At 40.8% G+C, this 16,680-nt stretch overlaps 1 protein-coding gene and 1 long non-coding RNA gene across 2 annotated transcripts; both read left to right on the top strand.

Annotated features, from left to right (window-relative positions):
* The first annotated feature begins 1,126 nt into the window (after positions 1-1,126).
* On the top strand, positions 1,127-13,642 carry LOC112239817 (C-x(9)-C motif containing 1). Its single transcript, XM_042313412.1, has 5 exons — positions 1,127-1,240; positions 1,813-1,905; positions 9,941-9,967; positions 10,047-10,110; positions 13,141-13,642. The coding sequence occupies exons 1-5, from the start codon at positions 1,222-1,224 to the stop codon at positions 13,259-13,261; spliced, it is 324 nt and encodes a 107-aa protein (XP_042169346.1). The 5' UTR covers positions 1,127-1,221; the 3' UTR covers positions 13,262-13,642.
* A 539-nt stretch (positions 13,643-14,181) lies between these two features.
* Positions 14,182-15,099, top strand: LOC121843650. Its single transcript, XR_006081700.1, has 2 exons — positions 14,182-14,322; positions 14,410-15,099. It is a non-coding gene; the product is annotated as an uncharacterized LOC121843650 (long non-coding RNA).
* The last annotated feature ends 1,581 nt before the right edge of the window (positions 15,100-16,680 follow it).

Below are 16,680 nucleotides of genomic sequence, written 5' to 3'. Positions count from 1 at the left end.
TGTTTATATCTGAACCTCTGTCTGATAGATGTTTATACCTGAATCACAGCCTCTGATATGATGTTTATATCTGAACCTACAGCCTCTGCCTGATAAATGTTTATATATGAACCTCTGTCTGATAGATGTTTATGTCTGATCCTACAGCCTCTGTCTGATAGATGTTTATATCTGAAACCTACAGCCTCTGCCTGATAGATGTTTATGTCTGAACCTCTGTCTGATGGATGTTTATGTCTGTACCTACAGCCTCTGTCTGATAGATGTTTATGTCTGAACCTCTCTGCTTGATAGATGTTTATGTCTGAACCTACAGCCCCTGCACACACACATGATCTCATCAAAGTACTGCTCCACAACCATGCTGCAGACAAACACACACACACACACACACACACACACACACACACACACACACACACACACACACACACACACACACACACACCCATCTACCAGTGGAGGTGACAGACTTGCTGTGGTCCCATTTTGCACCCAGCTCCTTGTCTCATTGGTGCGTCTGGAGAAAGAAAAAGCAGCTGCACGTGTTTTCTCTCTCTGGTATTTTCTTTTGATGGAAGAAGGGGGGAAGAAACAAACAAACTCTCTGCCACCCCACCTTTCCCTCTTGTAGTGGGCTGAAAGGAGACGTGGTGTTTAATGTTGAGAGGACTGTGTGAGAACTGACGGAAAAACACCGACAGACAGACTGACTGCCTGACAGACAGACGGCCCTCTGTTTGTTGTTGTTGTGTAGGTCAGGTGTGACGTCCATTACATGTCAGACCTGTCGTAGATACACCAGACACCCATACACAAACACCTGTGGGCCTCACATGACTTCCCAGACTGCCAGTCTGGAGTCTGCAATGGGCATATACACTTCACAGGTGTGACTGTGGTCAACATCCAGCATGTGGCACAGCGGCTGTGAAGAGACACTCCAGCACCACCTTGAATGCAGCTGTGGTCAAAGCTGAGGTACTTCAAGGAATGTTGTTATTTCTATCTTATACCAAGTCATTAACACCAAGTACTGGAGGATGAAAGCCTGTTGGATATCAGGTGAGCTGCCACTGTCAACTCTTCATTTGTTGTTGAAGACAATACATCGAGTTATTCACTTGGTAGGTGACGCACCCGGAAGTAACGTGGTAAAGAAGAGAGGTCACTTTGCTTCTGTTTGTATAATGTTTTGATTCAGCAACACTGCTGATAATTATGGAAGCAACCAAAGCAGGTATTGTATAGACAATATGTTGCGTATCATTTTCCTATGTCGCTTTTACGGCATCGGTATAGTTATAAAGCATCTGTAGAAAAGTGTGTGGTCATACGCACATCTTTAAAAACACAACGTTAGGTTCTGGGCTAACAACGTCTAGTGAACAACAAGAAGGCCCCGCCGCACAACTGTCAAAGCTCCCAATTCACCGACAACGTTTCCATCCCGACCCGGATCTTCGTCAGTAAAGCGGTGGATTGGGAGTTTTAACGGTGTGCGGCGGGGCCTTCTTGTTGTTATCATGGTAAGCAAGTGTCGTAGCCGATTCAACTTGAACTTATAACTGAGTTTTATTTCATCTACAAGTCACGTAGCTGTCATTTTGTTTTAGCTATTATACTTCTAATCTTCGACGTTCATTGTTTACGTCCTCAGAAACGACTGGGTGAGCTAGATGTTGTTAACTAGCTGTTTAGCTAGTTAGTTTGATGGATATGCTAGCCCTGGCACAGCAGGGTAGCTATGACTTGTGTGTGTGTGTGTGTGTGTGTGTGTGTGTGTGTGTGTGTTATTGGGTTGTGTTTCAGAGGAGCCTTTCCTGAGGCATGTGGAGACTGATGTACTCATCCCCAAGATGATGAGGGAGAAAGCCAAGGAGCTCTGTGCTGAAAAGGTTACAGGTGAATATCTGAGATTTAATAAAATCTTGTGTTCGCTAACCTGAACAAATGCTTAGGCTTTAGGTCAGCGGGCTTACAGTCTTGTGGCACCCATGGGCTGGAACCCAGGCTATATGGGCTGGAACCCAGGCTATATGGGCTGGAACCCAGGCTATATGGGCTGGAACCCAAGATGGTCACAGAGATACAGTTGAAGTCAGAAGTTTGCATACACCTTAGACAAATGCATTTAAACTCAGTTTTTCATAATCCCTGACATTTTAATCCAAGTAAACATGTCCTGTTTAAGGTCAGTTAGGATCACCACTTTATTTTAAGAATGTGAAAAGTCAGAATAATATTCGAGAGAATGATTTATTTCAGCTTTTATTTCTTTCATCACATTCCCAGTGGGTCAGAAGTTTACATACACTCAATTAGTATTTGGTAGCATTGCCTTTACATTGTTTAACTTGGGTCAAATGTTTCGGGAAGCCTTCCACAAGCTTCACACAATAAATTGGGTGAATTTTTGCCCATTCCTCGTGACAGAGCTGATGTAACTGAGTCAGGTTTGTAGGCCTCCTTGCTTGCACACGCTTTTTCAGTTCTGCCCACACATTTTCTATAGGATTGAGGTCAGGGCTTTGTGATGGCCACTCCAATACCTTGACTTTGTTGTCCTTAAGCCATTTTGCCACAACTTTGGAAGTATGCTTGGGGTCAATGTCCATCTGGAAGACCCATTTGCGACCAAGCTTTAACTTCCTGACTGATGTCTTGAGATGTTGCTTCAATATATCCACATAATTTTCCTCCCTCATGATGCCATGTATTTTGTGAAGTGCACCAGTCCCTAATGCAGCACAGAACCCCACAACATGATGCTGCCACCCCGTGCTTCACGGTTGAGATGGTGTTCCTTGGCTTGCAAGCCACCCCTTTTTCCTCCAATCATAACGATGGTCATTAAGGCCAAACAGTTCTATTTTTGTTTCATCAGACCAGAGGACATTTCTCCAAAAAGTACAATCTTTGTCCCCATGTGCAGTTGCAAACCGTAGTCTGGCTATTTTATGGCTGTTTTGGAGCAGTGCCATCTTCCTTGCTGAGCGGCCTTTCAGGTTATGTCGATATAGGACTCGTTTTACTGTGGATATAGATACTTTTGTACCTGTTTCCTCCAGCATCTTCACAAGGTCCTTTGCTGTTGTTCTGGGATTGATTTGCACTTTTCACACAAAGTACGTTCATCTCTAGGAGACAGAACACGTCTCCTTCCTGAGCGGTATGACGGCTGTGTGGTCCCATGGTGTTTATACTTGCGTACTATTGTTTGTACAGATGAACGTGGTACCTTCAGGCGTCTGGAAATTGCTCCCAAGGATGAACCAGACTTGTGGAGGTCTAAACATTTTTTTCTGGGGTCTTGGCTGATTTCTTCAGATTTTCCCATGATGTTAAGCAGAGGCACTGAGTTTGAAGGTAGGCCTTGAAATACATCCACAGGTACACCTCCAATTGACCCAAATGTTGTCAATTAGCCTATCAGAAGCTTCTAAAGCTATGACATAATTTTCTGGAATTTTCCAAGCTGTTTAAAGGCAAGGTCAACTTTGTGTATGTAAACTGCTGACCCACTGGAATTGTGATACAGTGAAGTAGATGTCCTAACCGACTTGCCAAAACTATAGTTTGTTAACAAGAAACTTGTGGAGTGGTTGAAAAACGAGGTTTAATGACTCCAACCTAAGTGTTTGTAAACTTCTGACTTCAACTGTATATCCAAAGTTCACCTCCCGCTGTTTACACACATTGTCGGGTTGCTGAGGTCTCTACCTTCCCAGTTACAAGCTCAAGTAAAGGCCCTATTAATGCCCTGAGCCATGACAGAGTATTAATGGATACCTCCCCTGTTGCGTTCATCTGGCTGTCATGCCCGGTCTGAAAACCAGTCAGAAGTAGATGACCTGATAAAGGGGAAAAAAAGACAGTCAAGTCATTTTCTATCTCGACCAAACCTGATATGGTGGTTTAAATATGAATATTCCTCTTGATACACTTCCTCTTTTCTGTCCCCAACGCCTTTTTTAAAATAGCAGTGTTAATGGTACCTTTTATTATAAGGAGTAGAGGCTGCTGATCTGATTGTGTTATAGCTCGACACGTCGGCCTAACAGAAACGTGTTCTCCTTTTTTACAGGAAGATAGTTAAATGTTTTTTGTTAACATCTCTAAATTCACTTTATGCTGCTGGCATGAACACGGTTATTTATTTTTAACCTTACGGAGTCTCGGGGTCACTGCTGTTATGTTGCTGCAGGGCATTTCCACGGCAACGGAGAGATGCTGGAGACTCCGATTTTTTTTTTTTCACTTTAAAAAAATGTATGCCAAACAAAAAAAACAATGATTGCAAAAGTTAAACAAACCATTACAACTCGATGCATAAAACTACTTTTAACAATTTCCACCATTTTTTTTTTCTTCACAAAAACACATTTTTCTTGAAGAACAGTACATGGCACCAGCAGCACAAACCGTCAGTCTGTTACCAAAATGTACATCTGCACTGTTCAAGTAAATTAATTAATCAATTAAGTGTTTTTTTTGTTGTTGTAAAACTATTATTTTGAAAATCGTTAAAAGTAATTGTGCGTAGAGTTGTATTGTTTTGTTTTTTTAAAAGTTAGCAATCATTGTTTTTTTGTTTGGCGTCCATTTTAAAAGTGAAAACGTCTCTGCATCATTCTGTTACTGTGGGATTGCCCAACAGCAACTCTTGGTGCTGCATAGGTGCTTCGATTGTGGTTAGGCCTAAAGTCTGTCCTCTTCATCCTCTGAGGCGGCACGCCTGCTGCTGCTCGCCCAGAGAGACACAGCCCTCGAGGTGACAGGGCTGTGGAAATCCCCTTCTGGTCTCCTCTCTGCCCCCTCCTTTTCACACCTCCGCCCCAGCTGCTGTATTGCCTGCATACTACTCTATTTGTATTACTGATGCCTGCAGTGGCTGTTTGCTCTGGTTCTGCTCTGGTTCTGACCTGGTTCTGACACGTGTGTCCTTACTCCTCAGTACTGCACTGATTAGATCAGCTACTTCAGAACAGTCAAACGTGTCCTCAGTACTGCACTGATTAGGTCAGCTACTTCAGAACAGTCACACGTGTCCTCAGTACTGCACTGATTAGATCAGCTACTTCAGAACAGTCACACGTGTCCTTACTCCTCCGTACTGCACTGATTAGATCAGCTACTTCAGAACAGTCAGCTCTCCGTATCTCATCACATACAGTGGGGTGAACAAGTATTTGATACACTGCCGATTTTTTGCAGGTTTTCCTACTTACAAAGCATGTAGAGGTCTGTCATTTTTATCGTAGGTACACTTCAACTGTGAGACACGGAATCTAAAACAGAGTAGGAATGGGAGAAGGTCAGGTGGTCTGATGAGACAAAAATAGAGCTTTTTGGTCTAAACTCCACTCGCCGTGTTTGGAGGAAGAAGAAGGATGAGTACAACCCCAAGAACACCATCCCAACCTTGAAGCATGGAGGTGGAAACATCATTCTTTGGGGATGCTTTTCTGCAAAGGGGACAGGAGGGACGGGTTTCTCCACGGAAACATCGCGCCGACAGAAACAAACATCTTTCTGGTAAGAAGAGGGGCGGGGCGTATGTCTTATGGCCACGACTGCACCGTATTGAGGGGAGGATGGATGGGGCCATGTATCGCGAGATCTTGGCCAACAACCTCCTTCCCTCAGTAAGAGCATTGAAGATGGGTTGTGGCTGGGTCTTCCAGCATGACAACGACCCGAAACACACAGCCAGGGCAACTAAGGAGTGGCTCCGTAAGAAGCATCTCAAGGTCCTGGAGTGGCCTATAGCCAGTCTCCAGAACTGAACCCAATAGAAAATCTTTGGAGGGAGCTGAAAGTCCGTATTGACCAGTGACAGCCCCAGAAACCTGAAGGATCTGGAGAAGGTCTGTATGGAGGAGGGGGCCAAAATCCCTGCTGCAGTGTGTGCAAACCTGGTCAAGAACTACAGGAAACGTATGATCTCTGTAATTGCAAACAAAGGTTTCTGTACCAAATATTAAGTTCTGCTTTTCTGATATATCAAATACTTATGTCATGCAATAAAATGCTAATTAATTACTTAAAAATCGTGTGATTTCTCTGGACAGAGGAATACCTATGTGAGAATGCTGTTCATCGACTACAGCTCGGCATGGACCCTGGGTCTCCCCCGCCTGTGCAACTGGGTACTGGACTTCCTGACGGCCGCCCCCAGGTGGTGAGGGTAGGCAACAACATCTCCTCCCCGCGGATCCTCAACACTGGGGCCCCACAAGGGTCGTTCTGAGCCCTCTCCTGTATATTTGTTTTCGATTCCGTGTCTCACAGTTGAAGTGTACCTATGATAAAAATTGCAGACCTCTACATGCTTTGTAAGTAGGAAACACTGCCGATTTTGCAGGTTATCAAATACTTGTTCACCCCACTGTAGATGATTATGTAGAGGTGATTGATGTCAGTTTTGTCTGGGGACTTGGATTAGGAGATTATAATTTTAGTGGAGGGGGGGGGGGTTGTGATAATCCCTCACTACTTCATACCTCCTCCTCCCGAAGTCCCCTTCCTCTCACTACCACGGAGTCTCTAGTGGAGATCACTGGATAATGTGTACGTCCCACGTGGTACCCTATTCCCTAATGGGCCCTGGTCAAAAAAAGTGCACTATATAGGGAATAGGGTGTCAGTTGGGAGGCTACCTCTGAGATCACTGTCAATATGGTCCTTTCTGTCACTGTGTTGCGTGACTGCTGATGTGTGATGGGATACCCCCAGTACAGTCCTCTGAGATCACAGTCACTGTGTTGCGTGACTGCTGATGTGTGATGGGGTACCCCCAATACAGTCCTCTGAGATCACAGTCACTGTGTTGGGTGACTGCTGATGTGTGATGGGATACCCCCCAGTACAGTCCTCTGTGTTTCTGTTCTGCTGATTTACATTAGTCACACTGTTCTGCCTCGTCAAATTGCTTCTGCAGGTTTTCCTGCGTTGGGATGAAAGCAAGTCGTGGTGATAATCACGCTGATCAGAACAGGGAGATTATTATGATGGGTTTGCATCCCAAATGCTACCCTATTCTCTATACAGTGTACTGCTGTTGAGCAGGGCTCTGGTCTAAAAGGTTGTGCACTTCGTAGGGGTTAGGATACATTGTCATTTTGGGATGCGTTCCATTGTTGTTTATGAGACGCTGGAGACGGTGGGGGTGGGGGGGGGACGAGGCTAATTAAAGTCTGGCTAACAGCACGAAGAGACGAGGACCCTTCAGCACCTCTTTAACACCACCAACACAATGGCACCTTTTCATCCACAACACCTTGATATCCGTTAGAAAGGATTGACAGGGAATATCTCTGTAGTCTAACTCAGTTAGGCCTAATGGCCAACTCCATCTCTGTATGATTCACTTTGCACTCAGCTGTTTGTCAGGGTCTCAACTGCTTTTTGGCAAACATCGTGTATTTTTTTATAAAATGGTTAGAAAAGGAGAGTCTTTGTTAAGTTGAACATCTCAGCCCTAAATGTGTCTTCTACGGTCAAACTAAAAGAGACACACTGAGTTCTGTACGTCATTCAGAGTAACTATAGACCTCGTTGGTTTACAGAGTTCTATACGTCATTCAGAGTAACTATAGACCTGGTTGGTTTACAGAGTTCTGTATGTCATTCAGCGTAACTATAGACCTGGTTGGTTTACAGAGTTCTGTACATCATTCAGAGTAAATATAGACCTGGTTGGTTTACAGAGTTCTATACGTCATTCAGAGTAACTATAGACCTGGTTGGTTTACAGAGTTCTGTACGTTATTTAGAGTCAATATAGACCTCGTTGGTTTCATTTCCTCTTTCTTCCGGTTATTAAACAACTACTTGACCGATGTCGGTTCAATTACTTGAATTCCATTTCGTTAGTTTTTTTTGGGAGCCCAAATAATTCATGAAAGAAATCAGACTAAAGACCGTACAGTATAGGGAGCACATAGCGCTAGATGGCCTGGCTGGCTGCTAATGCCTGAGCAGAGATCAGATGATTTTACTTTAAAGAATGAAAAAGAACAGTTATCAAATGAAAACTAAGTAAAATACGCAACTGAAATATTTAAATTTTTTCATTGTAATTTCCTGTTCTATTGATGTCTACCCAACGTGGGCCTGACAGAGACAGACAATATCATATTTTCCAAGTTTTGGAAATTGAATGTTCACTATTTTAACTAAATCATTCTAACATTATTTCATAATACGTTATCAAAACCGAAATCGAAAACCGTGATGATTTTTTACAATAAAATGCAACCGAAACTGAACTAACCTTCAAAAAGCCCTATTGGCTCAGCACTATTCTATATGTCGGGCCTCTGTGTGAATAGAAAGCCCTATTGGCTCAGCACTATTCTATATGTAGGCCTCTCCTCTGTTTGAATAGAAAGCCCTATTGGCTCAGCACTATTCTATATGTAGGGCCTCTGTGTGAATAGAAAGCCCTACTGGCTCAGCACTATTCTATATGTAATCTGTGTGAATAGAAAGCCCTATTGATGTCTATTCTAATGTGGGCCTGAAAGCCCTATTGACAGCACTATTCTATATGTCCCTCTGTGTGAATAGAAAGCCCTATTGGCTCAGCACTATTCTATATGTAGGGCCTCTCCTCTGTGAATAGAAAGCCCTATTGGCTCAGCACTATTCTATATGTAGGGCCTCTCTGTGTGAATAGAAAGCCCTATTGGCTCAGCACTATTCTATATGTAGGGCCTCTCCTCTGTGTGAATAGAAAGCCCTATTGGCTCAGCACTATTCTATATGTCGGGCCTCTCCTCTGTGTGAATAGAAAGCCCTATTGGCTCAGCACTTCTATATGTCGGGCCTCTGTGTGAATAGAAAGCCCTATTGGCTCAGCACTATTCTATATGTCGGGCCTCTGTGTGAATAGAAAGCCCTATTGGCTCAACACTATTCTATATGTAGGGCCTCTCCTCTGTTTGAATAGAAAGCCCTATTGGCTCAGCTCTTTTCCATTATATTAATATGATAGGCCTGGTCTGTGTGTGAATAGAAAGCCCTATAATGGACCATGCACAGACAGATAGGCCTGGTCTGTGTGAATAGAAAGCCCTTATAATGGACCAGCAGATTCAGATATGCCTGGTCTGTGTGAATAGAAAGCCCTTATAATGGACCATGCCAGCCAGATAGGCCTGGTCTGTGTGAATAGACAGTTATAATGGACCATGCCAGACAGATAGGCCTGGGCCCTATGGCCAGCACAGATATGGCCTGGCCTCTGTGTGAGGGACCGTTATAATGGACCCTATTGGCCAGCACTATTCTATAGGCCTGGTCTGTGTGAGGGACCGTTATATAATGGACCATGCCAGCCAGATAGGCCTGGTCTGTGTGAGGGACAGTTATAATGGACCATGCCAGCCAGATAGGCCTGGTCTGTGTGAAGGACAGTTATAATGGACCATCCAGACAGATAGTTACACTGGTGCCAATGTGGACAGAAACGCCAACCACAAGTATGAATAGATATGGAGTCTCCTTTTTTTACCTCAGCCTGGTGGAAGAGGAGACACTGGGGCTGTGGTAAGATAAGAGGCCTGTCAGTACCCACTACTAGTATCTACTCTGACCAGGCTTGTCACCTGTGGCAGAGATGCCCTAGCAGAGACAGTATGGTTGGCTGTCCCCTCTCTCTCCTCTCAGCCTGTGGCTACACTCAGATTGGCTAGTAGGGGGACAGATTTGAAAGAGACATGACCTGTTTAGACTGGGGGCTCTTACCCTGGTTGCTTTTTAAAAGGCTCTTGTCTTAACGGTATCATAGCTTGGGAATCCAAACTGAATCGCGCTGCGTTTTGCCATTGTTTTACTTTCACTAATTCAGTCTGGTTTTCGTGATTAAGTTTGGATTTCAAGACTACTCTGATCCACTGGCTAAATCTGTCTCCTTCCACTGATCTGGTTTCAGGGTTCAACCACTGTTGTAAAGAGACTGGTTTCCTGATGGTGGTAATTTACTGGCTAAATCTGTCTCCTTCCATCTATCTGGTTTCTGGTCTGTTGTAAAGAGACTGGTTTCCTGATGGTGTTCAAGTGTCGGGATCAGAACGCTGCCCTGAAGGAGTGTCTGACCGTACAGTGAGTCAACTAACTCACACCTCATGTCATCAAGAAGACTTCCTAAAACATGTATTTTATTTACAGTTTAAAACAAATAAATTTCATGTTTTATAACCGTTTTAAGACCAAACAAATTATATACAGTACAATACATTTTTTTTTTTCTGGTATGTTCTTCATACTAGTTCCAATGATAACTGTTGTTCATAATGACTGTTCTAATGATAACTGTTGTTCATACTAGTTCTAATGATAACTGTTGTTCATACTAGTTCTAATGATAACTGTTGTTCGTACTAGTTCTAATGATAACTGTTGTTCGTACTAGTTCTAATGATAACTGTTAGTTCCTGGTTCTAATGATAACTGGTTCATACTAGTTCTAATGATAACTGTTGTTTTACCTGCCAATGAGAACTGTTGTTCCTGTTCTAATGATAACTGTTGTTCCCACTACTAGTTCTAATGATAACCAGTTGTTCCGTGTGGCTAGATGCCTAGATAACTGTTGTTCTGTTATAGTTCTAATGATAACTGTTGTTCCTAATGGTGTTGTTCATAATGACTGACCTGTTCTAATGATAACTGTTGTTCATACTAGTTCTAATGATAACTGTTGTATCATACTAGTTCTAATGATAACTGTTGTTCATTGTTCTAATGATAACTGTTGTTCAGTCTGGTTCTAATGATAACTGTTGTTCAATGACTGTTCTAATGATAACTGTTGTTCATGGTCTAGTTCTAATGATAACTGTTGTTCATACTAGTTCTAATGATAACTGTTGTTCATACTAGTTCTAATGATAACTGTCTGTTCCATACTGGTTCTAATGATAACTGTTGTTCGACTAGTTCTAATGATAACTGTTGTTCGTACTAGTTCTAATGATAACTGTTGACCGTACTAGTTCTAATGATAACTGTTGTTCGTACTAGTTCTAATGATAACTGTTGTTCGTACTAGTTCTAATGATAACTGTTGTTCATAATGACTGTGTTCTAATGATAACTGTTGTTCATACTAGTTCTAATGATAACTGTTGTTCATAATGACTCAGTGTTCTAATGATAACTGTTGTTCATACTAGTTCTAATGATAACTGTTGTTCATACTAGTTCTAATGATAACTGTTGTTCATAATGACTCAGTGTTCTAATGATAACTGTTGTTCATACTAGTTCTAATGATAACTGTTGTTCATACTAGTTCTAATGATAACTGTTGTTCGTACTAGTTCTAATGATAACTGTTGTTCGTACTAGTTCTAATGATAACTGTTGTTCATAATGACTGTGTTCTAATGATAACTGTTGTTCATACTAGTTCTAATGATAACTGTTGTTCATAATGACTCAGTGTTCTAATGATAACTGTTGTTCATACTAGTTCTAATGATAACTGTTGTTCATAATGACTCAGTGTTCTAATGATAACTGTTGTTCATACTAGTTCTAATGATAACTGTTGTTCATACTAGTTCTAATGATAACTGTTGTTCATACTAGTTCTAATGATAACTGTTGTTCATACTAGTTCTAATGATAACTGTTGTTCATACTAGTTCTAATGATAACTGTTGTTCATACTAGTTCTAATGATAACTGTTGTTCATACTAGTTCTAATGATAACTGTTGTTCATACTAGTTCTAATGATAACTGTTGTTCGTACTAGTTGTAATGATAACTGTTGTTCGTACTAGTTGTAATGATAACTGTTGTTCGTACTAGTTGTAATGATAACTGTTGTTCGTACTAGTTGTAATGATAACTGTTGTTCGTACTAGTTGTAATGATAACTGTTGTTCGTACTAGTTCTAATGATAACTGTTGTTCATACAGTTGTTCTAATGATAACTGTTGTTCAACTAGTTCTAATGATAACTGTTGTTCATACTGGTGTTCTAATGATAACTGTTGTTCATACTAGTTCTAATGATAACTGTTGTTCATACTAGTTCTAATGATAACTGTTGTTCATACTAGTTCTAATGATAACTGTTGTTCATACTAGTTCTAATGATAACTGTTGTTCATACTAGTTCTAATGATAACTGTTGTTCATACTGAATATTTACAGTTGTAATGATAACTGTTGTTCATAGTTGTAATGATAACTGTTGTTCGTACTAGTTGTAATGATAACTGTTGTTCATACTGTTGTTTGACTAATGATAACTGTTGTTCGTACTAGTTCTAATGATAACTGTTGTTCATACTAGTTCTAATGATAACTGTTGTTCATAATGATAACTGTTGTTCGTACTAGTTCTAATGATAACTGTTGTTCATACTAGTTCTAATGATAACTGTTGTTCATAATGATAACTGTTGTTCGTTTCTAATGATAACTGTTGTTCATAATGACTAGTTCTAATGATAACTGTTGTTCGTACTAGTTCTAATGATAACTGTTGTTCGTACTAGTTCTAATGATAACTGTTGTCAGTACTAGTTCTAATGATAACTGTTGTTCGTACTAGTTCTAATGATAACTGTTGTTCGTACTAGTTCTAATGATAACTGTTGTTCGTACTAGTTCTAATGATAACTGTTGTTCGTACTAGTTGTAATGATAACTGTTGTTCGTACTAGTTGTAATGATAACTGTTGTTCGTACTAGTTGTAATGATAACTGTTGTTCGTACTAGTTGTAATGATAACTGTTGTTCGTACTAGTTGTAATGATAACTGTTGTTCGTACTAGTTGTAATGATAACTGTTGTTCGTACTAGTTCTAATGATAACTGTTGTTCGTACTAGTTCTAATGATAACTGTTGTTCGTACTAGTTCTAATGATAACTGTTGTTCGTACTAGTTCTAATGATAACTGTTGTTCGTACTAGTTCTAATGATAACTGTTGTTCGTACTAGTTCTAATGATAACTGTTGTTTGTACTGACTCAGTGTTCTAATGATAACTGTTGTTTGTACTGACTCAGTGTTCTAATGATAACTGTTGTTCATACTAGTTCTAATGATAACTGTTGTTCATACTAGTTCTGTGTTCTAATGATAAGTCTTCTGTATACCACTCTCTCTCAGCTACAGAGACTCGGCGTTCTTCGAGGAGTGCAAGCAGGAGTACATCAAGGAGAAGCTGGAGTACCAGAGGACAGGGGTGGCGGCTAAGAACCGCTCACAAAAACTACCAACCAGCATGTAGGTTCCAAATTGACCCCTGACCCCTGAACGTGTTGCTTCCACCTGTCCAATCCTCTCAGATCTACGGGATTGGTTCGGTAGCAGGGGCTAGGGGTCATGGAGGGTGGCAGGGGGAGTGAGGGCTACTCACGGGGCATTACAGTGTGTGTATTGTACATCTGGTTGGGATGCTCATTGCCCCAACGGGAGGAACTAGATCAACGAAGTGGCAGGAGACAGGAGGTCATCCTAGGCCCTAAGTGACCTGTGTAACGACTACGCGGCAGGTTGGCAAGGTGTGTCTAAAGGCCTCCGTTCACCTGTATGTAGGGAAAAGGAATCTCTTACAGATACATGTCCTCAACAGAGTCTCTCTGGTTGATCTGATCAAACAGCCATGATGGAAAATCACACTGTCCTCAACAGAGTCTCTCTGGTTGATCTGATCAAACAGCCATGATGGAAAATCACACTGTCCTCAACAGAGTCTCTCTGGTTGATCTGATCAAACAGCCATGATGGAAAATCACACTGTCCTCAACAGAGTCTCTCTGGTTGATCTGATCAAACAGCCATGATGGAAAATCACACTGTCCTCAACAGAGTCTTCTGGTTGATCTGATCAAACAGCCATGATGGAAAATCACACTGTTTCTCCTAATTTCAGAATGATCCAAAATGCCATGATGGAAAATCACTGTCTGTCTGCTCTGCAGTTTGTATATTTATGAAGAATTCTTTGTCAATGCTTTGGAAACGTTTTCATGTTGAGTTTGTTAGCAACAATACTGTCAATGACTGTCCCAAATTTCAGTAATGATTCCAATAATATTTTGTTGTTGATGCTGACATCCCAACATCCTCCAGTCCAAAGTTTGATTCCATGATTTATCTGTCCAAAGTACATTAATATTCAATGCTGACATCCCAACATTTCAAAGTGAGATTGATTCCAATGATATAAGATCTGTCCAAAGTACATGAATAGTATTCAAGGTGCTGACATCCCAACATCCTCCAGTCCAAAGTGAGATTGATTCCAATGATATAAGATCTGTCCAAAGTACATGAATAATATTCAAGGTGCTGACATCCCAACATCCTCCAGTCCAAAGTGAGATTGATTCCAATGATATAAGACCTGTCCAAAGTACATGAATAGTATTCAAGGTGTTGACATCCCAACATCCTCCACTATGAGAATGTTCCGGAAGGTTCATAATTATACACAAGATTGATACTGCATAGAGGCTCTATCCTGTAGTTAGGATTCACCGGTGAGTTGCTGTAACTACTGGTGTGATGACCGGTGAAGCATTATGGGTAGAGTTGTTATAAAAGGTCTGATTTTTAATATAACATTTGACTTGACATTGTGTTAAGGTACATATAAATAGTAAAGACAGATGTTCTAGCCTCTGTGTGTGTGTGTGTTGTGACTTCTGCTTTTTAAACCATACAGGTGTCACAACGAATGACTTCCAGGTTCACAATCACACTTTTGTTTTTTCTCGATGTCCCTTGAAATACCTATTTGAAGTCTTATTACGGAGTCACTTAGGCTTGTGACTGTAGTACATCCACACAGCCTTGATTTATACAGTTTGTGGTTCGCTGACTCTCACCCAGATCTCATCTGCCATGTTTATATTACATGTGTTAATCTCTATTCATTTTATTCATACGAGCCTGACGCTGTTGTGCTACCAGACAGGAATAGCAACACAACGAGCCGTGGCAGGGCCCATTTTCAGTGTTCGGCTGTCAAAGCAAGTAGTCTCACCCAAGTGAGACGATTGTTCAGCGATGTCTGCCTATCATCAGAATTCACCTCCTTGGATTAAAATGGATTGAATTGTTTTTTTTGTCAATGATCTACAGAAAATATTCTGTGAAAGTGATTTTTTATTTTCTTTAAATATTAATTAAGAAAACCCTCATCTATTTTGATTAGATAACTATTCACTCCCCTGAGTCAATACACGTCAGAAACACCTTTAGCAGCGATTACAGCTGTGAGTCTTTCTGGGAAAGTCTCTAAAGGGCCGATCTCGATATAGGAATTCATGCCTTTACACACAGTAGAATAACGTGCGCACTCTTGAATACATTTCATTCAACCGTTGAAAACCCATCCCACTTGGTGTCCAATAGATTTATTTATTTTTTCGTGGAGTTTTCATTCAATAAGAGTTTTCAGTACATTTATCTTAGCCATCCTTTTAAATACGGTGTGCAATTTTAATTAGAATTTAGTTGACAGACACTAGAATACATGGAGAGAACGGGGTCAGAATACAGGAATCAAGGGAGAAAAAACCCATCTATGTATATTCGCTTCCGTTTCAGGACCAACTAGTAGATTTAAAAATACTCTTGATCTTCAAGATTATTTAGGCACATTTTAGGTTTAGGAAAGTATGCGTGTATATATATAAAAAAACACGTTTTGGAGAGCCTTTACGCACGAAAAATTTTGATAAATAAAAAAATAGTGATTGAATTCATCCTGAAAGATGTCATATTCAAGTTTAATCCATAAAATATCGGAAGGTGGTGAAAAGTGTACAATAGAGGTTGACAATAGTCGTATAAATCTACCCTGATCCTCACTAATGGCACTGTATGACCACCGCCGCGGTGAACCGAGCTGCCAGGCTCCAGGTTTAACCTGTTACGCTACGTGAGTTGCGTAATGATTCAATAGGCTACACGTCCCAAATCATTACACGTTAGTCTAATGTCATCCACTAACTCTAGTGACGCCCAGGAACAACTTTACAAGGACGTGACAGAGGAAATACAATGTAAACGGAATGGAATGATAAAAAATAAAAATAAATGTATGTGGGTATTTATTACTGACGTGGCTCTCGATATTCGCTAATATTTAACATGATACAAATTGTAAAATAAAACGGAGAAAAGCCCGGACATAATCAAGACATTCGAAAGCGCAAACACAACTCGGCAGGTTGAGCCCTACAGAAACATGTAGCTTGGATGTCCACATTTCATCCATGCAAATGATGAGGGCACATCATAAAAATTCTGAGTAATGGCGAAAGTATTTATATCCTATTTCACAGTATTAAAAGGGACCGCAATACACGTGATATGATTTTCAGTTTGGCTTCCATATATATGGCTGGCTTCACATTCGTCTCCAGGGATCATAAGGAAAACTAATCTAAAACAAGTGCTATGTATATTTACAATCGCCTTATCCAAATGGATTACTCATTTACCTAGGTTTTATCAATAGTTCTTATCAATGTATAAATTGTTTATAAATTTATGAAGGCATAAAAGGGAATTGCATTCCATTTAAGAGCTTAACTCGAGTCAGAACAAAATCGGGATTTATTATTGAGTTTTCCACACCTGGATTGTGCAATATTTGTCCGTTATTCTTTTCAAAATTCTTCAAGCTCTTGTCAA

Source organism: Oncorhynchus tshawytscha, unplaced genomic scaffold, assembly GCF_018296145.1.
Source record: "Oncorhynchus tshawytscha isolate Ot180627B unplaced genomic scaffold, Otsh_v2.0 Un_contig_6493_pilon_pilon, whole genome shotgun sequence".
Taxonomy (NCBI): Eukaryota; Metazoa; Chordata; class Actinopteri; order Salmoniformes; family Salmonidae; genus Oncorhynchus; species Oncorhynchus tshawytscha.
This window is presented reverse-complemented; position numbering and strand designations above follow the sequence as displayed.